Consider the following 22,393-nt stretch of genomic DNA (forward strand, 5'->3'; position numbering starts at 1 on the left):
TATGTTCTAGGTGTAAACAAAGGAGTCTAATGGAGTATTTATTTCACATCCAGTCAGAGACTTTACCTGTTGGCTCCACAGATTTCATACAACACACACTTAATCCGGTTCTCTGTCCCATAGAAACCTCCTCTCTGCTCTGCAGTTTGTGTCAGACAATCTTCGGATTTTTCTGTCACTGTTTTGTCTGAACGATATTTGCTATAAATCGCTGCTCGAATGGAAGGATATGAGACAACAAGCCCCTGGGGACAAACCTTCAAAATGTAAAAGCAAATTACACAGATAATGGTTAAGTTAAGCCTCTTTTAGTAGGTGTTATAACTATAAGTGTCTTTATCGTCATTTTGAGTCGTTTTGTGGTCCTGTTGTGTTTCTCTGTAGCATTATGTGTATTTCATTAACACATTTGTGTCTTTTTTGTGATTTTGTGTCTCCATATAGTTATTTTTACATGTCTTTACAGTTATTTGTAATGATTTTGTCTCTCTTTTTTAAAATGCTGTATCTTTTTAGTCATTTTAGTTTTTATTTAGTTTTTTTTTGTGCCTTTGTTGTCATATTGTGTCGCTTTCTAGTAATTGTGTGTCTCTATGTTGAAATTAAGTTTGTTTCATTGTCGTTTTTTGTCTCCTTTAAGTCAGTTTTTGTTTGCTTGTGGTCATTTTGAGTCTTTCCTCTCATGTTGAGTCTCTTCCTTTTCCATTTCTGTCTCTTTTAAGAACATTCTATAGGCGAAGGAGTCCCCTGCACTTCAGTTCTCTTTGCCTGTTCCCTGTATACCATTTATCAGTATGGACTGCCACCTTTCTTAATTTACCATCCATTTTGTCCCCCCCCCCCCCCCCCCCTTCATAGTGAATGACTGCACACTTCATGCTCTCCTGTCACTATCACTTGCTTCCTGTTTTCATCACTCATCCTCAGCCTGTGTTGGCTCATTTGGACACCGTCTGCCGCAGTATATTTCACCTCACGTGATGCACAGACGGCCCGATGCTGTCCTCACTCTCTGACCTTGACACGGGAGTAAACACAGCCTGGGGCAGTAAATAGTTGTGATCAGTGATCAGTGCCCCTGTTACCCGCATGAATGCTCATTTGGCATTCGGTTGTATATTTGCTGTTGATCTTTTTCCACTCTCAGTGAGAGCAAGGGGCTATTGACTGTACACACAATATTTCCACCCCAAACCCGGACTTTTGACCTTGATATAAAATAATCATGCACTGTGGATTTAATTGCATCTTTAATATCCCTGTACAAATACCCTCTCTCTCCTAATTATCTCCACAACAATGAATATTTTATACTTTCAGGACTTTTTGTTCACAGATTATTATTATTGTTTGATTAAACTTCAGTTTTTAGGGATGTAAGACAACTTTTCTCTACATTATAAAGTCAGTATATATTTTAGGATTGTATTTATTCCTGTGAAAAGAACTATGAAGGTTTTTTAGTATGTAATATTGTAAAAAATATGAAATACAGAAATGAAAATTAAATATATAATATTAACAAAATATTTTTGGTATTTATTTTTGTTTTAGAACAATCTAAATTTTGAAATAAAACTAATAGAAATAGTCTTGAAAAATAAATAGAAATATATATAATATTTTTAAAAGCTTTTTTTAATCAAGTATTATTATTAAAAATCTAGATAAAGAAGGAAAACTGAATTGGAACATTCTTGAAAAATAAATAAAATAAGATATAATATTATTTAATATAATATTACAAATAAATCAAATACAATATAATATTAAAAATAAATAAAATAAGATATAATATTATCTAATATAATATTACAAATAAATCAATACTATATAATATTAAAAAATAAATGAACAAAAATAAATATTTATATGAAATTCATAACCCTATTTATTGTACATATTTTTCTTATCTACTGTCTGTTCTAATGGCTCTTAACTAAAGCACAAATAAAATAGAAAAATAGTTTTGCGATGTATTTCGATGAGATGATAAAAATTATTCTGGATGTTTACAAGGCATTAATGAATGGGTGTCGTAAAAAGTGTTAAAAAGAACGTACTGCAGAACGATGCATTATTAAAATCCATATTACTTCTCTGAACTACGTGAGACTTTCTGCACAGGATTAGGACGTTGTGTCTACAGTAGATCAGTGGTCTTGATTTGGGTGTCTTTGGGGTGCAGTTTAATGTAATCTACTGTCTGTCCGGTAACACTATTAGCTGAACTGGAGAGAAAGATTAGGAGTGTGACCCGGAGTCAGAGGAGATAAAAGCGCCTGACAGTCTGAGGACAAACACAGCCTCCTTATCTTTCCTCGTCTTGTTCTCGCTGTGTCCAAGGACAGACTCTCTTTTTGGCCCTGCAGTATTTTTCCATTACACTCTGGCAGAGGACAATCTCTGTAAATATGTCCGTAGAAACATAAATGTGACAATTTATCTCACAGTTTTATCTTAACACCAAAAAGAGCTAGACAAACTTTTGTATCTTAAAGCAGAGCAAAAAGGACTCGGATGTCCTTAAAGGGCAAAAATGTCTGCGCTGGAAAACTCCCGTAGAATATGAATCACATCATCTAGTTTCATTGATTCTTTTGACCAACTTTATCCCTAATGATAACCACAAAAACATGTTATGCTCCTTTTCAGATGTATATCAATATTTACTGTCTCTCCTGGGACATGTCTCCATGCTTTAATGTTCAAAAAGCTCTTTATGTTTCTCATACTGCCTGTGCTGCAGCACCTCTTTTCACCCTCTGTCTGAAACCAGAGCCCAGTCTGCTCTGATTGGTTAGCTAGCCGGCTCTGTTGTGATTTGTCAACGGCTTAGAGATGCCCCGCCCCTCAGCCTATCACCTACAACGTCTTAGTGCGCTATACATGTAGAAGTGTGAGTGTTACATAGTGATGTCACATGTCAAGGAGGCGTTTCAGGCAGGGGGCTAGTGTGTGGGAGAGAGAAACTCCCTCTGGACATAACACAGGGATATGAACCTTTGCAGACCATTTACATGCATTATTTTTATGCAGTGTTGGGTCAATAAAAGTACCCTTCCTTAATCTGCTATGAAAATAGAACATGCTGTTAATATTTTCCACGTAAGTTAGCTCTTAGTTTAGTATAACTACAAAGTATTCATTAAATATCAAATATTTTAAACCCTTTAAATGCACATTTTTTGCACGACACCACCCTTCCTTTTTTTAATGTTTCTGAATATTGAATGCTCAGGGAATTTTAATATATTTTTCTCATTGTGTGATATATCAATGATTAATGATTCATCGATGACAAAAACATAGATTTTTATGCATTTCTTCGGCAGGAAAACGATAAAAAATAGCATGTTTTTGTTCAATCTGTTGGAAAAAGTCAAATGTTAGTTCGATGACATAATAAATTAAATGAATTTGTACTGTTGTGGCTGTGGGATCAGGAATTGTGGTTTTAATGGGTTTCAATGGGGATATTATTGACTGTCTTTCTGCTACACACTTTATTAAAGGAGCTGAGACTTACATCCCAAAATGTCACCTGCATTAACACACACAAAATGATTGTAACATTTTAAATTAAAAAAAATGTCCCTAATGAGTCACAAGAGTTAACGAGGAGGGCTTTTATCTCCCAACGCTGGTAATCAGCAATTGGCAGTGGTTGGATGATGATGATGTAAAAGCTCTGCTGACGTCTGATGTAACAACTTCTATTATCCTCCAGTGCTTTGTTGTCTGGCTGGCTGAGAGTTAAGGGTATTTTACGGGTATTTACACCAAATTGTCTGGAAATACATCCGGTCAGCTTATTTCTCCACACGCCTCAAAACATACTGTGCTCTCAGGGAACAAATGTGGAGGATTGGTGAGCGAATGGTTGCTTCAATTAACCCAAACTTTGAATGTTTTGAAGGAAATACTCATTTTAGTTAGTTTTTACATACCTGTTATTGCTATTATCCTAACATATGTCGTACCTTTGCCATTTGTGACAATAGTAATGTTTAATGCACATCTATAATTGTGACCCTGCGTGTTTTTGGTCTACTTAACACTTTTTAATATATATAAATATATACATAATTTGATGGCTAGAGGCGTCACACTATGATATTATCACAATACTTAAGATATATTTCTAATACTATTGCCATTTTCAACAAAGCCAAGTATTGCAATTATTCATATTGTGATATATTGCCTTTAATTAACAGCACATTATGCATTATATCAACATTTAAATAAGATTTAAAGGCACTGTTCTGATTTCTTTCTCCCATTTCCGCATCTTTCTTTTACCCTTCTTTCTGCCAATTGAGCTGACTTAATAACATAGCACCATCTAGTGTCTAAGGTAGTTGACATCAAATTTGATGAATGCTTCTTAAAAGTGATAATTAGACAACAAGCAACCTAAACCTTCAACCAGATTGAGCTCTTTGATCTCACATTTATACAGAATTAATGTAAGAACTGTGTGAAACATTGTCACCAACTTCAGGAAAATCAATGCATGTCCTTCAGCACTGTCTGTACCTTGTGAGTCATTTTTTCTATATCCTGAAAAACTCCAGGAGTGTTTCTAAACACTGGGTCACGGTTGGTTTCCACACACACACACACGCACGCACGCACACACACACACACACACACACACACACACACACACTGAGAAAGGAGCACGTCCTCGGGTTTGAGAAGTGCCTGTTTTGTGTAACACAATACTGTTAGAGTCCTGCTCTCCTCTCTTCCTGGGCCTCCGGCCAACAGACAGATTAACACAAGCCTCCAAACATCTTTCACACTCGCAGCTCTGACCTATCACCTGCAGGGAGATCCAGTATAATCACAGAATAAGGCTCTGACACCGTCTCAAACACAAAGACTTTCCCTCTCTCTCTCTGTGGCTCTGTTGGTTTCACTCTCAGGTCTTTCCAGGAAATGCAGCCACAAGGTCATCATGGCTAATGACGGAGAAGAAATGAAAGACATTGTGGTTCCAGCTTCGAGTCTGAATGACAGGAAACACCCTCGGATCCATTCAGCTCTCTCCAAAAACAGGCCATAAAGAGGCTAATTTATCCTGCTTCGCTACCAAGAATTCAGCAGTGAGGAATCCAAGAGAAATAATGACGCTTTTGTCTGGAGGAGCGCCGCGAGAAGGGAAAGTGAGAAAGCCAAAGGGTCACTGAGCTCACCTTACACCTCTTGTTCCCACAATGCCAAACTTTTTGTTGTTGTTCTTCTCTTTAAATCTCAGACCGGCTTTTTAATATCTGACACCATCATCACGAGGTGAGTGTGTAAACACGAGCGCGACCTCCTGAGTCCTCAATGCAAAGAATACTTCCCAAGAGCCAGCGAGAAACACTTGGGAAGAAGAGGATTCCTGACAGATTATTTTTTGCATTTTTTAAACCCACAAATTGATGGTTGGAATTCACATTCAAAGTGCATGGATGGATTACTGAAAGGGTCTTTTGTGGGGAAGGGGCCCAAAGTGCCCGGGTCAAACATGAGAGATGAGAAACAGAATGACCAAAAATAGACCAGAATGAGACAAATACTTTAAACAACTACAAAGAGACACAAAAAGTAGTTTAAGGGGTGAAAAGAGACCTAAAATGGACTTTAAACAACCACAAAGAGACACAAAATGACACAGAAACACAGACATGACACAATAAGACTAAAAAGAGGCACAAAGAGACCAAAATAGACATTAAACGGACAGAAGATAACCACAAAGAGACACAAAACAGCAACAAAGACACACAAAATGACAAAATAGACACAGAAAAGAAACAGAATGACCACAAAGAGACAAAAAAATATCACAAAATGAAACAAAACAACCCCAAAGCGACACAGAGAAGACACAAAAAAACACATAGAAACACAAAATGACACTTAGAATCTGCCCTTGTTATGACTAAATTATTCTGAAGGATTACAGCAGATAATGGACACACCCGGCTTGATTAACCTGCTCTGCACATAACGGGTTTCCACACGTTTGTTTCTGTCTTACTGACACTCGTGGACAACAACACCGATGTTTGCTGTTCCCACAGCAGCAAATAAAGATCTATACAACACAGAATGTTCTTCACATGCTGCTGCATGTAAACCGGGTCACACTGAGGGCAGAACTCTGATTCAATCATGTAGTTTGAAATGAGAATCCATCTAGGAGGAGTTCCTAGTAGAGCAGCCATTAAGAGGGAGAGAGATCACAATCCTCCCTTTGCAAATATATGAGCAATTAGAAATACCGCCTCACAGTTTTATGCCTCCAAGTTGTAGACATTTGTGTGAAATTGTCCAAATTAGCAAGAGGGTAAAGGTGAAAAGAGACACAGAATAGACTAGACAAACTATGCAAACAGATCATTTATTAATAGGGTTAAAAACAAAACAGAGGTTAAAACAAGAAACATAAACAAAGTCCACTCATGTGTCGAGACGTTCCTCGGCTAAGGAGAGAATCAGGGTTGTTTGGTTCACATTGACCTTGAAAATATACAGGTCGTCCTTGAGTCCAAGTGGATGTTTGTGATAAATTTGAGAAAAACTCTTCAAGGCACTTGAATTATTATGTTCACAAGGAGAGCCCTTGTTTGAATATGGATGCGTGTTAAGACTTGTCTAGTGCGTGATTTTCAACAAGGTAGTGTGCTCTGAAATCGCACTCGTCTGCTGTGAACTTTACCAGGAGTGACAATCAATAGCCTACTGTTAGCTAGCTAGCCTGTTAGCTCAGTTAGCTAGCTAGCTGTTTACGTTAGTAAAACCAATACAGACTACTTGATTGTTTCAATAATAAACAGCGGCTTCTTCTTCCTACACCAGAGATGGTTGGTTTATTAAAGAGAAAACTAACCCACCTATATAAATCATGTGTAGTTCTGTGTTCACTTCTGTTACGTTAGCCAAGATGGCGGCCATTGAGGATGACTATTCAATACATATAAGAGCAACATTACTCACTGTGCTTTTGCCATCCTTTGCGTTGGGACACTCTATGCACCCAAAATACCAAAAGTAAGGCCAGAAAAATGTAAATTGAGACACACCATTGGTCTGGTATTACCGTTAGCTTAGCCTGTTAGCACGGAGTATAACTGAGGTGAGAATTGCTAACTTTTATACTCTTCCCTGACAGATAAACATTTAACTAGATTTGGCAGAGAAGTGAAACAAGAATAAAAAAGACAGAGTATCGCAGCAAATGGTGTCTTTTAAAAACTGTAGTTCTCCCAAATCTGGAGGTGTGTTTAGCTTTACATGTGAAAACAACATGGACGCCACAAAGACGCATTTTATTCATCAAACAACACATGGATATTTGTGTACAAGTTGTTGTTCTGACTATATTCCAATCAGTTTTACGACTATTTCAGCATCAAATGAATGCAACACAGATGCCCTACATGAAACATAACCACTGATCACTGATTCTTCCTTTGCTAATGCTTCATCTTTCTACAAGGTTTTTAAGGAATTCGGGCAGATTTTTGTCTCAGTCCTTTCGGTAAAAAAAGTCAAGGGGAATTCAGAGTACCATTATCCTGTGGTTGTTCTGGAGAACATCTGAGGTCTTACTGTGATGTAACCAAAGCCAGTTGAATCTTCCAGAAAAGCCAAAATCCAGACATTTAAGCATCTGGCTCTTGTTTACCCCTAATGAAATCTCCTGCAGCATGGTAGTGCCAACAAACATGCTGATTTAAATTCCTAAGAATGGGATTGGTAGATTGTTGCCAGACCGTAGTAACACATTGCTTTTGAAATACTTAGAAGCAATACACCTCAATTGTATTTGGGTGTTGGTTGATATCAAAACGACAGATACTATTTAGCTTGAATTGACCCTCAAAATGACTTCCACTGGTTTGATTTTCTCTATCGTGTAAGGATACCATTATATCTTCTTAGAAAAGCAGTGCGGATCTGCAGGAACGAGTCGGCCCAGCTGAGTTCTGGTGGCTTTTTCCCCTGCTCAGCACCCCTTGTTTTCGTACATGAAAAGAGGCAGCTGTTTTTGTCCTCAAGTGAGAGCATGGAGAGCAGGCAGAGGCTCCCTAAAATAAACAGGCTATCTGTGCAACACATGGATGTATCAGCCTGAGGCGGGTCAGGGTCCCTCTGCATGGGGCGCTCCCTGCCCACTCCACAAACACACATCCCCATGCCTTCACTGCTCCAGATCAGAGAGTTTTACTCAACTTAAAACAGTGTTTAGGGAAGATTATCAGTGAGAAAGTTTGACCAATTGTAACAATACCTGGTTTATGGTTGCAGTATTGGTCACAATAGATCTAAATCTAAATGTTTAAGGCCAATCACATGATTGTTCTTTCCAATTTAATCGGGTTTTTTTGTATTTCCACTACATTCAAGCTGAACACAAACGCTGCAAATCATGGATGTTTTAAGAGAACTGGATACAGCTTTGGAGGTTTCATCTGACTGTTTCCTGTTTCTGCTGCTAAATTGCACAGTGCATATTGTTGTATTGTATTTACCTACGTATTAACTGTAATTGTATTGCTTTTACTTAGTAGGGTTAGGGTTAGGGTTAGGGTTAGGGTTAGGGTTAGGGTAAGTCCAGCAGTGGCTCAGTCAGTAGGGGCTTGGGCTGGGAACTGTAGGGTCGCCGGTTCAATTCCCCGAACAGACTTGAAAATATGGATGGTGGACTGCTACTTGGAGAGGTCCCTGTTCACCTCCTAGGCCCTGCTGTGGTGCCCTTGAGCAAGGCACCGGCCACCTCCAATCCCCCCTCCCCATTGCTCCCCGGGCGCTGCACGATAGCTGCCCACTGCTCCTAGTACTAGGATGGGTTAAATGCAGAGGACCAATTTCACTGTGTGTGCTCTGCTGTGTGCATGTATGTGACAAATAAAGAGGGTTTCATCCTCCGATTCTATCTATCTATGTAATACCTACTTAGTTTATTTTATGTTAGTTTGATTTTACCTCTCACTTTGTATTACTTTCTCCTGCAACTGTTGCACAGCAATTTCCCTCGGGATAAATAAAGCTTCTTGAATCTTGAATCTTTCATTTTGAAGAGTGTTCCCCATCTGAGTAATTTCAGTTTCTACTTCCTGTCTCTGTGTTGACCCTCCTGTTTGATTACCTGATTGTGCTCACCTGATGCCCCTGTGTTTTTCTGCCCTCCCCAGCTATGTCTTGCTATGTCCTGCATATATTTAAGTTCTTCTTTGCTGTCATTGTTTGTTGGATCTGTGTTTGCTGTTCCGAAAACCTAACATTAAAGGTGTTTTTCACTAAAACTTTGTACGTCCTGGTTTTGGACCTAGTCTGCTTTGCTCTTCACGAGACACAAAGTTGCTCAGTGGCGCATGAAGCCAAAATGATCTGACTCTCGAGAGCAAAAGTACCTTTATGTGGGCCCAAAGAGAGTGTGAACTTGAGTTTTCCTTAAGCCCCACCTCCGATCTCCGGCTCTCGGTTATCAATGGAGAAAGAAAATAACTCTAGGTTCGGCTTTACTGCATTTTACAACTTTTAGACACTAATGATTCAAAAAAGCGCCTTACAAGTGTCGGATAGTTTATTAGTTCAAAAAGAATTATACAGTGACTTACAGACATTTATTTCTGAATGTAAGTCAATGGGAAAAAGGGCCCAATTACGTCACATCACTTGTAGTACCTCTGTTTGGCCAGTATAGAAATGGACATCCACGTCCAGCGAACTTCCTGGGGTCTTTGCGAGGTTCGAAACATGCTCTTCATTGTTAAACACCAGGATCTGCGTGATGGACCCTTCACAAACATGTTTTTGAGGACTAAAAACGCTGCTAGAAAGAATTCCAGCATAAATACAGTCACCTCATATTGTAAGAAGCTGTTGTTTTTCTCCTTCATTCATTCATAGCTGCAGCTGCACAGAAGCCTTAATGGATCCCAGCTAATGAACTCAGACACTAACTGAGAAAAGTGATGCTTTTTGATGATTGGTGCTCAACTTAAGAGGCATTGTGGTTTGTTGTTGCTTCTGATTATCCATCTCAAGTTCTAGAATTAAATAAATATCAACATGTGCTTGTCTCATCACTTAGAGTGGATGTTCTGGATAGTGTTTTGAGACAACCACTGTGTAGCTAATAACAAAAGTAGGCTAATTTCCCGGCTTGTTTCTTCAAGAACATACTTAGCCTACACGCTAAACCAAACCAGGCGTTTCACAGCCATTATTTTTTAGTATTTTTCCGAAAGCATGTCACATATTTTGGTTCGGAAACGTTGCCATCAGACTCACACAGTGTTTAACTTTATTTGATCGTTGCTATTCTTATTTACACTGTAACTAACCTGCTTACTCATATTTCTGTTCTTATTGTCCTTGTGTGCACTCTTTATTTTACTGTCCTTGTTTTACTCTTGTTCTATTCCTGCTTTGACACCTGGCTTTCCCTACATGGTGATACAGAAAGGTCTTATCTTAAGGTATCACTGATTCTGCAGAAACGTAGAATGCCATTATTCGTAGGGATATGGTTGGCTTTCAAGTACAGTTTGTATGCTTAGCATTCAATTTGGTGTTGACTACACTTCCCCTCAACATGCACATTCTTTAGTTTAATTTGTCCATTTAGATTTGAGTCTGTTTCTTACTGTATTCCCATTAGATAATGAAAATAAAATACGACATGTAAAAGAAGACTAGCACAAATGCCCTTTATCTTGCAATGTTAGGAAAAGTGATTTGGGTTTCGGCTCACACATTTAATATGTTCTTCGTTGCTCCATGCTTCAGTCTTCCACCAAGTATCATAAAAATCAGGCTGGTAGTTTTCCCAGAATCCTGCAGACAAACCAAGCCAGAAACATGACCTCCTTAGCCGGAGTAATGACGATAAATGTTGTCATTATACTCCATTCTTATCACAAATACAATACCTAAAGATTTGTTTCATAAAATGAGTATAAAATAGGATCTATCTAAATGATAATAGTCCAGGCATGCAGTATATAAATCAGCAGCAGGTTTTTAATCATAAGTCACATCCCTTTGACTCTCCGGGGCTTTGTTGCCATAAATATATACTCAGGTCTTGATTATATGGTGGATAACTACAGATTGTAAAAGCGATTGCAGTAAGGAGACTTTAATAGCTTTGTGACCCAGGCTATAAACTTTAATTACAGCCAGTGTGAATTTTGTTTTGAAAAGGATTGTTCTTTATCCAGCTGTAATGAAATGTGTTGGAGGGAGAGGAGCACGGAGCAGGACATAATATCCCCTCATGGTTAGCGGCTCACGAAGGAGGCTACCGCTGGGTCATCCCTGCAGAACGCTCCTGGTACAAACTAACTTCTTAGGAGATTTGTGAGGGATATTTATGCAGTTCAAAATACATAAGAATGAAAGGAAACTAAGGTTTTAAAAGCATGTTGAATGGTTTTCCTCCGTGCAGCCTAATTGAAAAATCAGAAACGTTCTTGCAGGCTGAACATTTGATTAAAGAACCAAAGTTTGCTGAGAACTTTAACCCCTTTAAATGGCCGGAAACACTTTAAAATACTGTAAATCATTTCTTAAAAGTACAATAAATAATGATAACGTTTACCTATTAGGAGTAAGGCTAGTATTTATGATGTGGTTGCAGTTTGTTGGTTGCTTTATCTTGCTGTCAGCAGTATTGCGGAAGAAAATCTGGCCTAAATGTTATGAAACTTGGCACAAGGAAAAAGCAGTGGCAAAGGATGAGTCCAATCAATTTTGGACAAGATGTTATAGACTATATTAGACTTGTTGTTGTTAATGATTGCCAAAAGATTTGTAAACCTTTAAAAAATAGTTTGTGGATTGCTGTAATAAACTTGCAAATGTGTGCAATACAATGTCTTGTAAATAGTACAATAGTATAGTCTGTTATATATTGTTAAACAAACACAAAATGCCCTACATAAAATAACTACAAGCCACAACAAACACAAAGCAACCACAAAATGTCAAAAGTTTGGATTGTTTGTTCCAACTATTTCCAGATTCAAAGAGCGAGTTGATTGTAGGACCCTGGGAGAAATAATAGCCAAAAGATACATGAAATTACAACAAAGAGACTCAAACTTAATCTGGAGGAGACACAACATGACTTCTAAGAGACAAAAACTACCAACAAAAGAAAAACATATAATAAAAGACACAAAACGCTCAACACACAGCTACTCAAAATAACTATTAAAGACCAAAAACGCCCACAATGATACTTACAACAACCGCAAAGAGACTCAGAATGACTACGAACAAACACAAAGCAAGTAAATATGAATAACTAACAGGTAGATTAAATTACAGAAATGATTACAAGGGGACATATAACAACTCCGAGAGACACAACTTAACTTAGTTATTCAAAATGTCTTCAAAATTATATTAAAAGACAAACTGAATACAAACAGACACAAAATGTCCACAAAGACACATAAAATCACTAAGAAGAGACACGAAGCAACTACAAAAAGACAGAAGTTGATAGGATTCAAAGAGAGGGCTGTCTGTAGGACCCTGGGAGCGCCGTTCCTCCCGGAGCCTCCACCGTGGGGCTTGACAGCGGGTCCCTGTGGGCTGGAGGCCCTCTGCAGGCGTGTGGCTCTCCACCGTTTGCCGGCCTCGGGGACAGCTGTGTCGCCGCGGTGTTTGGCCCCGTGCCCCGGGACAGCAGCTGCCATAAACAAATAGTGTTGAGGGCTACTGGCCCGGTCCCCAGCTCTTTTCAAGACGGTACTGTGAGCCGCCTGACCTTCGCCCAGCTCACTCCATTAAGCTCCAATACATTTTAACAGGACTTTGGAGGGTTGGGGTAGTAAAGAAATGCAGCTCGACCCATTTAAAGGAAAGAAGTGAGATGGGGACAAAGTGCCCAAAGGAATCAAATTACAAGGCACAGAACAACCTTAAAGAGACCGAAAAGGACCAAAAAGAGCAGGAAGGCAACCACATACACTCAAAACAACCAACTATACTCAAAGCGTCTACAAAGAAGAACGATAAAATGAGGACAAACATTCAAAATGACTAAAAAGAGATGCAAAGAAACAACTTAGAGTTTACAAAGTGACAATGTATCAACAGGACACAAATAAAGGCAAAGAAAACAACCATAGACACAAAACACTCATAAAGACACACAAAGAGACAAGACACAACTACCAAGAGTCACAAAACAAGTAGGAAGAGACAACATTAATGATAAAGTACCACAAAAGAGCCAACAAACTACTTAAAAGAGAATCAAAACTACAGAGACAAAGATCATCTAACAAGAGACAAGAAACAACTTCCAGGAGATACAAGAGAACAAAATAAATTCACCAAACAACTACCAAGAGATCAGTGCACTATTCGCCCACAAAGCGTCACATTACCCCTCCATATACGAGTTTGAAAGCCCCCAAAATTAATGGATTTTGGATGAATTAATTCATATCCATGCCTCAGTGTTTATCACCTTTTCATTCATGTCTAAGTTAAGTCCAAAACGTTCAAAGAGAAGACTCCGTCCTCCTCAAGATGTAAAGCTTTGTTTGATAGTAAGTATGAGATATGTTTGTTTACACTCTCCTCCTCACGTGAGTAGCAAAGTGATTTGCGGTTGATAAGGTAATCCCTGGTGTCAGAGCCCCGCTCCAGCGAGTTATGGAAAAAACAAAGAAGTGTTGAGTTTGCCTTCAGCCAAGTTAAGCCCGAATGAGCTGCTGAATAACGTCATGGCTGACTTCATCCTCGCTGTTTTTTTTGGAGGGCTTACACTCTCACATAGCTCGATTATCCTTTCTCCCACAACACTTTCCCTCCACATGTTGGGGAGATTTTAATAAACACTGCAATATGACATTTTAAACATCCCTGTGCCGAGGAGGTTATGCATGTTATGGTCTGTTTGCAGAGGCATTACAGTGAAGCTACCTGCAGATTTTAAGAAAACCTGGTGTGTTTGTTGATGATGTCTTTTCTAAGTTCTCTTATAATAGAGACAACGTTTACATCCAAGAGTTTGAGGATCATTTTAAATACGCTATATAGAGCTTCTTTTAATAAGATTCATAATTGTATTAAGTATTTCTACTGGAACATGCTTACATGCTTTATAGTACAAAAAATAATCATATTTGACTCATACTTTCCATCTCAATGTACCTGTATTCACTTCCTCACCGCAGCGCTCCGTATTAGTGCCTGTCTCTTTAAAAAGCCCCTCACCAAAATGTGTTTTGATTGGTCGCCTGGAAAAGTTGAAAATTTGAAAGGGTGTCGCATGAGCCAAAGAAGTACTTATTACATTTGAATCGTGGGACAGAAACAAATATTAGGAAAGGATTGTTAACCACCGGAAAAAATGTCCTTAAGTCGGAGCAACAACAACCTGGACACAGACATCATGTTGTTTAACACCCTGAGCAATAAATAATAACAAATCTTCTTCAAAAAGCAGGTGTTGGCCCTAAATTACATATATTTTGGAAAGAGACATTTGAGGCTCTTAAAGAAGTGTTCCAGCTAAATATTGCTCTAAATCCGAGGGAGGCTCTACTGGGAGTATTACCTGTGGGCCTAGAAGAGAGGTCTAAGACGTTTCTATTAAGAAGTTTATTGACAGCTGCCCGGAAACGCATCACCATTAAATGGTTGAAACCAGAACCTCCCACCTGTAACTGCTGGATTCAGACAGTGTGGGATAACCACCACACGGAGCACATGTAATGCATCTATTCAAGATTGCATTGTATTGAAAAATAAAAAGTAGAAGTTGTTCTCAATTTACAATTTAAGGCTTTTTATCCCAGCTCGGGAAAAGGGGACCAATGCACCATTGGCCCGAAATGTTATCGTTGTCTTGAGTAACATAACAAATGATCAGTTCATAAAGTAAGTGTCATTGAATAGCTAATAAGATGCACATTATATATGCAGTTTACATTCATTTAGGGGAGCAACGGGCCGGTGCCTTGCTCAAGGGCACCACAGCAGGGCCCAGGAGGTGAACTGGGACCTCTCCGAGTAGCAGTCCACCTTCCATATTTCAAGTCTGTTCGGGGACTTGAACCGGCGACCCTACGATTCCCAGTCCAAGCCCCTACTGACTGAGCCACTGCTGGACAAATATCTCTTGCGAGGTCTTATATCTCTTCTAACACAAACACAATTTATTAACCTTTGAGAAATTGTCCATAAGTATTATTTGGATGGCAATTAATTAAAAAGTTGCAACTGTTAATTATAATGACCATGCAAATAATAGATGCACTACACACTATTTGACAAACCAAATCTGAATCGTGGTGCAGAAAACTCTCCACCTCTTAGATTTTCCAAACAGTTCTTTAGGCAACATGTTGAATGAATGAACACACAAATCAAAAGGAGGGGATGCTTTTAATCCCGTTTCCACACAGTATAGTTACATGAGTTCCAGTACAGCACAGTATATAAAATGTGAAGTCAGTTGAAAGCAGATTGGAAACTCTTCATTGCAGAATTCCTGATGCTGCCAGAGACTCTGAAAGCTCTTATATCTCTTGCAACACAATTGTTCCCTTCAAGACAATATCTCAATCAGTCACACCCTGCATCCCACTGAGGGTTTTTATGGCCGTGAAAATGCTCCAACTTCCAACCATTTAGTTTGGCCTTCACCGTCATGTGACCTCCACTAAGTGATGCTGGAGCCTGATTCAGTGTTTTCCAACACCATGACCACAGCATCAAATTATCAACTTTGTTGTTTGGAAAAGCTCTTTCACATGCTGCCAAATGACTCCCAGTTTCTGCAGCAACCAAATGAAGAAAGCCTTTCCAAAAGTCTCTGTGGAGCCCACACAAGACACACAGGCCTCGTTGCTCAAACACACATCTTATAAACTTACATTTATTATAATCAGTTTAACAAAACTAGGTTAGAAATGTGTATATCAAGATTTAAATTCAGCAAAACTCTGTTGCACAATGCACGTTTGCTTAGCCTAGTGAGCATGAATATGTGTGCATGCCTAAAGTACCTATTAGCTAACAAGCTAGCTAAACAGTCAGTTAACATTATTCATGATAAACAAGCTTTAATTTCATCTAAAAAAAAACCTATAAAGAAACTCAAACTCAATTTGGTTAAGTGTGTCGGTTACCTTTCTTTCAAGTAACGTGATAATGTTGTCCAATCCACGTAGAAAAATAGCTTTTAATGTGTTTGAATCTAGGTTAAAATGCAATACTGGATCACAATTGATATCAGAGTTTCCAGATTTGGTGCAACATAATTGTTTGTTTGTGCAAAACCAGCCTGTTTGTTTGTTTTCTTTGACATTTGACTCATATGTGAGTAATTATGTGAGCATTCCAGACTTAAAAACAGTGATTATACAGGCTGCATTTATCTAACGTTAACCATGAATGAAACGGTGAATCATATCAGTTATGCATAATGAGAGTATTATGTTTGTTTTTTTAAATGTAAGAGTAAGTATGGTTGTGCTCATATATAGTAGAGGAATGTTCTATAAATTCTCAAATTCGCAGTCAAAGTCTGTCATTCTGCACAGGATGTACTTCCACTGCCGATCCCTGAAACCAAAGACAAGAACCTGTCACTTCAACGATCATCAATTATCAGACTTCACTGGTTTTTGCCAATAAATTCCGGTCCCATCAGGCAAACTCGGGAGATGTTGTCTTCCAATTGAGAGGAATTCAACAATTTTTGGATGGATTTCCATACGTTGCTTCATGGGATCAGAACTTATTAGGAGATAAACAGATGTTGTGAGCAGACCTTAGCACTCCACTGAAGGTGGACTGGGCACCGCGGATGAAGAAGCCATAACTCGGGATCACCATCTCTCCCTCTTCTCTGTAGTGTTCAGGGACGTCCGAGGTCTTCCTGTGGAGGCAAAACAGAAGTGTGTCATTTTTTTGTTGTGTATCAAACAACCATAGCAGGACACCTTAAGAAATATGATCTTTCTCTTTCTTGCCAAGATTAAAACAAGAGGATCGATGCTGTTCTCATATCTACAGTAAAAGTGTGTCTTTCATGAAACAGTTTTATAGTTTTTAAGTAAAATTTGTGTTAATTTCTCTGCTCACTTACAGCAACACGTGTCGAGATCCGCTTGTCTTTTCAATGTAAAATTTCCCTAAAAGAAAACTTCACAGGGAGGTCTAGGCAAAAAAATACTTAAGGTTTAGGAAAGATTGCATATCTGGTTTAAGTAACTACACGTGGAAGTTGTTTAAGTTTAAGATATCAAAACAAGTTGTTTAGGTAAAGATTGTGATTTGGTTTAAAAATAACTGGAGGAGTGCTATTAGTTAAGAGTGAAAGTCACGTGATGAATTACAGTAAGGGTTTAAGAAGTAAAGCTACTCACGAACATGCGATGGCAAGAACAGAAATCTCCCGAAGGTTCGGCTAGGCGTTTTTTTGGGTCCATCCAGACCACTCTGGCCTTAGTTCCTTTGCAATATTTATCTCTTTTATACTTTATAATTATGTGAACTAAACAATTGATTTTGTGTGATAGAATTTACAAACTTTTCTTAGGTGTTGCTATGGAAAACAAAAGCTGCATAGCTTACTGATCAACAAGTTTGTTCATGTGCAGGAATATTTCTTGTCTTTGAGTTGTGACCTCTAAGAATTTGGACACAAAATAACCTGTCAACGTTTTTAAATAACACAAAAGTTTGTCTCCTTTATTTAGTTGTGTTTGCTTCAGATTCATATCAAACAGAAAGATGGGAGTCTAGATTTCCTGTAACATAGCCCCGTGAGTACGTACATGCAGGAGTAGGGACAGCGGCGTTTGTAGTAGCAGCAGTAGAACTGCCACTCTCGGTCCAGAACGGATTCAAAGTACTTGCTCTGAACGCCGGCTACCAGCCCGTTACGAGTGCATGTGGAAGTCCTGCAAAGAATAAGAGAGTCATTCAGTTGTTAAGTATACCACTTGATTCATATGTAGAGAGTGAAAAAACACAGAAGAACATGCCACGCTTTCTCACAATTTATTGACAGGTGACACATTAGAGAAAAAATGCATCTTCATCGTTTGAAGCGAATACTGGTTTGTTGACGGAGTGTTTGTGTATGACCCATATACTACGCTATCACCACAACACACCCAACAATACGAGGTCCGAGCTGCAGGAACAGCCCCGCGTTTGTCATGGCAACATTCATGTCCCTGCAGGGTAAAGACTGGTGTAACTCAAACAGACAGCGTCGTAAAGAGAGGAAGGCGTGGCAGCGATAGAGAGATCATTGTTTGTCTTTCAGTCAGAGGGCTGGGTGCAGGCGAGGTAAACTCCAAATGTATCTAAACCTAAAGAGCACAAAAGAAATAGCTCCCCAAACCTTGAATAAGTAATGTGGAGCCGGTAACTGCTTTTGATTTAAGCTGCTGTTTACAGAGATGTCACTTCTTCCTCCAGTCCAGCTTCTTCCAAAGTTATTTAATTACATCAAACTTCCTGTGAAGTTCAAAGCTTTACAATATCTTTATGTGAGATTGTTACTCTGTAGTTTTTCTGATTCACCAGATCCAAACATATCCAGGAAAACTCTGTAACATGTGGTCCATAAAACCATCACAATGTGAAGTCTCTGAAGGCCCAGATTGGCCTGTTGGACGAATTCTGTTTCACCGGAGGAAGTCATGTTTCCAGGAACTGTCAGAGGAAGACACACGTTGCATATTGAATTGTGATTTTTACAGACCCGGGAGGACCAGGAGGCCCAGGCTGAGAAAACAATGGACAGAAAAACACTTTTTATATAAGGAACAAAAGGATCAGCATCTCTAGTTGCACGGTTAAAGTAACAGTTTTGCTCTCTGCACAATCTGAGAACAATAATGCCAAAACAGCCATCAGGAACTATAGTTTGACCATGTTAAGACACTGCTAACACCATTTGCTTTAAATGTATTTCCAGGGAGTAAAGTACAGCTGTCTCTTGCAAATAACATTTACCAAATACTAAAATGCATTCTCAATTATGCTTCCAGAAACAAATCAAAAACGCAGCTAAACTATCTGGTTAGGTTTGGTAAAGATCATGGTTTGGCTTGAAATAGCAACTGCTTTCCCCTACAAGTTACACATGTAAAGGTGTAACGTTAACTGGATTTGAGTTTTGGTAACCCTTGCCCTCTGAACGTGAACCCTTTAGACTTTGATTAGAGACTTATTTGTGAAAATTCTAAACCAAATATGGGACCAAATTGTCTTCCTTTGAATTCCCCTTGATGGACGATCAGTATTCTGATAAACTTGGCTCCTAGCATTGAGGTTGATTTGGTGCCTATTTGAAGTACAAGGGATTGTTTGAATGCACCAGTCAACCCACAAATCAGCTGACACTTCCCATCAGAGAAAAATAAAAGTAGGCCTACACCTGGAAGGTTTTCAGGTATTGAATAAAGTAAGCCTTGTTCGTTACAGCCTATCTTCTATAAGTACATATTATTTTTGTTTCTGTATGCTTGCAGAGGTGGAACTGGTGCAGTTTTAAATGAGTATCCACTGGTTAGCTAACCAGCTAAGTATAACCTGGTCTTCACGCAACCGAAGACTTCCTCTGGTTGTCTTTTTTTAATGTTCCAGATGAAGACTGGAGATCTTCCACTCCTCCAACAACACGGGTGGTTTTGTTCACACAACAGTTTCCCCGTTAAACTCCACACAGACGCCTCGTATGGGCCGGTGTTTTCTGCTAATAGTGCCCTTTAACAACCTGTGTTGATGGTCAAAGTATGTCCACCTACAGTGAAGGCACATCGCTGTGTAGGTCAGGCTCTCTCTTAGGTCTTTGATCTGTTTGTCCTCTCGTTAATTGGAAAAATGTTGGATAAATGGTCCAAAGATGTGCCTCTGATGTGGTTTCCACAGTGACGTGTCTGTACCAAATCTTCTGACATGTTTATCTGATGAGCGAACAGCTGCTGAGCGTTTACCACAACACCGACTGTACACGTGTAATCTGCCTAACATGGTGATGAACTATCGGTGCATTTATTAATTATTATACTCGTTTATCATTCTCAACCAAGAACTGTATATTTCTGCAAACTACAGATGTGTTTAATGATTGCAGAAACATACAGTGCCAAAACATTTGCACGATCAGTCTGCATAATTTATATACTGTTCATCAGCACTCATCTTCCCTCCAGAATAAGCACATAAAAGCAGCTTCTCAACATGGGAATTAGCCATAAACTCCTTTCTTATTGCCAACAGACAAGTTTGGGTTTTATTTTCTTGTGTGTTGCATTCAAGGTCACAAACACCCTGAGAACAAGCTTAGTAAACAGGGAAAATATTGCAGTTTCTCCTTTATTTAATAGCTGTTTCTCAATCCGTCTCTCTTTCAAACCTGAGCTGGAGATGGATTTATGGTTTGTTGAATTTATTTAGTTTCTTTTTTAGATTCAACACAAATACAAATACAGTTTTTATCAATGGCTTTGAGCACAGCATCAGCTCTTTGATTGGACATTATTCAATCATAATAATTGTCCATCTCACTGATTTATTATATATTCACTGCACTAGTGTCATAAGGGACGGAAATGATCATCATGTCCACCGGGTGTTTCCATGCTGGAGTCGATAAATAAGAGCCAGTACTGCAGAGTCATTTGTACTGGGAATGAATGCTGATTGTAAACTTTCCCACTGCAGACAAAAGCCAGATGTGAGTGGTTTTTTTTGTCCAGTGGGAAACGGGGCTCCAGGGTAATGTTTGCAGTAAGATAAACAGGAGGACAAGCCCTGAGTTCAGAATCAGTGCTGTGCCGCAGGACAGACATCCTGCAAATAAAACCAATAACATTCAACTTGTTTTGATTATGGAAAATAAAATCAGTCCAAGTAACATGGAATTTTTAAGTTTGAAATATAGCTGGTGAAGTCAACCAACAGAGAAAGCAGATGTTCAATAAGTAAATGACTGACCCGCCACTCAATTCAACCACGGAAAAAACAATGAAATTATTCTTTGGTTTCTTAAAATCAAATCTGTCCAAACAACATTATTTAAAGTTGGAAATGCAGCGTTCAAATGAAGTACATTTCAGATAAATCAGGAATCAGGTATTTAAAAAGTACATAACTCAGCCTCAATGTACTTTAAAAGTCAACAAAAGTTAAAAAATAAGTGCGTGTTAAATATTTCACACACCAGGGGAAAACAATAAAGTTAAACCAGAAATTATTTGAAACCCCTAAAATAAAATTGTGTTCAAAGTTTTGAAAGTTGAAGAAAGTAGGAAGCATGTGTTACTCCAATAAGCCTCCCACTACGGAAAACCAATTAAATGTATCTTATTTGGATCCCTTAAGATCAAATTAGTCCATCAACAACTGTAATTAAAGTCTCAATGAAAGTAAAAAGCTTGGGTTAAATAATTCACCCACCACTCCATGCCACCACGGTTGATGTCGTCCCACCAGCAGTCACTGGGCTCCCCCAGGCCCTCGGGGGTGGGCTGGCACTCAAACGACCACAGCCGGTCCATGCCGTCGGCCTCGCTATAGTAGCTCCTGACGGCCACCAGCACCTCTCCGTGGGGACACTGGAAGTTGAAGCTCTGGCGGTACCCGTTGACCCAGCCCATGTCGTGATGGTCCTCAGACTGAGCTGCCACCGAGGCCAGCAGAGAGGACGCCAGCAGCACCAGAGCAGGATTCATGTTGGATGATTCAGTCCGTCTGCAGAGCTCCCTCACAGCTGCCTCGCTTTAAACTCCTCCAAGTCTTTTGTTATCCAGATGTTTTGGTTACCAGGCGTGATGTGTAATTTGCTCCAACAGTGGACCTCACTGGAGATTTTAAGGTCGACTCAGACAGAGCGTCAACCAAGTTTCGCCGTGGATCAGGGTTTACCTTAAAAGACAGCACTTTTGGATTATAGGCAATTTGGATAAAGTTTGCAAATGTGAACCATCTAATTAGCCTGACTTAAGTTTGCAGCGAGTACTCCAGTTTTTTTTATGGATTTTTCCATTGCAAATGGTCGTTTGGAGTATAAAACTGGACGTGTTTTTGTTTTCACTAATGCACCATTGCCAACATGAAGAGTCTACGGAAAGTGTAGAGCTTCTGCCAAAGTAATGAATTGATTTGGTTCAGATTCCAAGCTGCAACATCTGGGTTTGAAAGTTAATTCAATGTAGAGGTGCCTGAAGCCTGCACTATCTCTAAAACCTGCAGGGGGCAACTGTACTGATTCAGATGTATAGAAGTCTATGAGAGAATGACCCTACCTTTCACTTGATTTGTTATCACAGTAGACATTTTGCTACTCAGTTTATGGTTCCACTCTATAGTATACAGTCTTTAATGCAGCAAA

The 22,393-nt window shown here is 39.1% G+C and overlaps 1 protein-coding gene across 1 annotated transcript; it reads right to left on the reverse strand.

Moving 5' to 3' along the window:
- Positions 1-15,401: 15,401 nt before the first annotated feature.
- On the reverse strand, positions 15,402-21,952 carry dpt (dermatopontin). Its single transcript, XM_063892266.1, has 4 exons — positions 21,460-21,952; positions 17,820-17,945; positions 16,811-16,918; positions 15,402-16,602 (listed from the first exon to the last, which is right to left on the reverse strand). The coding sequence occupies exons 1-4, from the start codon at positions 21,732-21,734 to the stop codon at positions 16,536-16,538; spliced, it is 576 nt and encodes a 191-aa protein (XP_063748336.1). The 5' UTR covers positions 21,735-21,952; the 3' UTR covers positions 15,402-16,535.
- Positions 21,953-22,393: the final 441 nt, after the last annotated feature.

This window comes from Eleginops maclovinus, chromosome 9 (assembly GCF_036324505.1).
Source record: "Eleginops maclovinus isolate JMC-PN-2008 ecotype Puerto Natales chromosome 9, JC_Emac_rtc_rv5, whole genome shotgun sequence".
Classification (NCBI taxonomy): domain Eukaryota; kingdom Metazoa; phylum Chordata; class Actinopteri; order Perciformes; family Eleginopidae; genus Eleginops; species Eleginops maclovinus.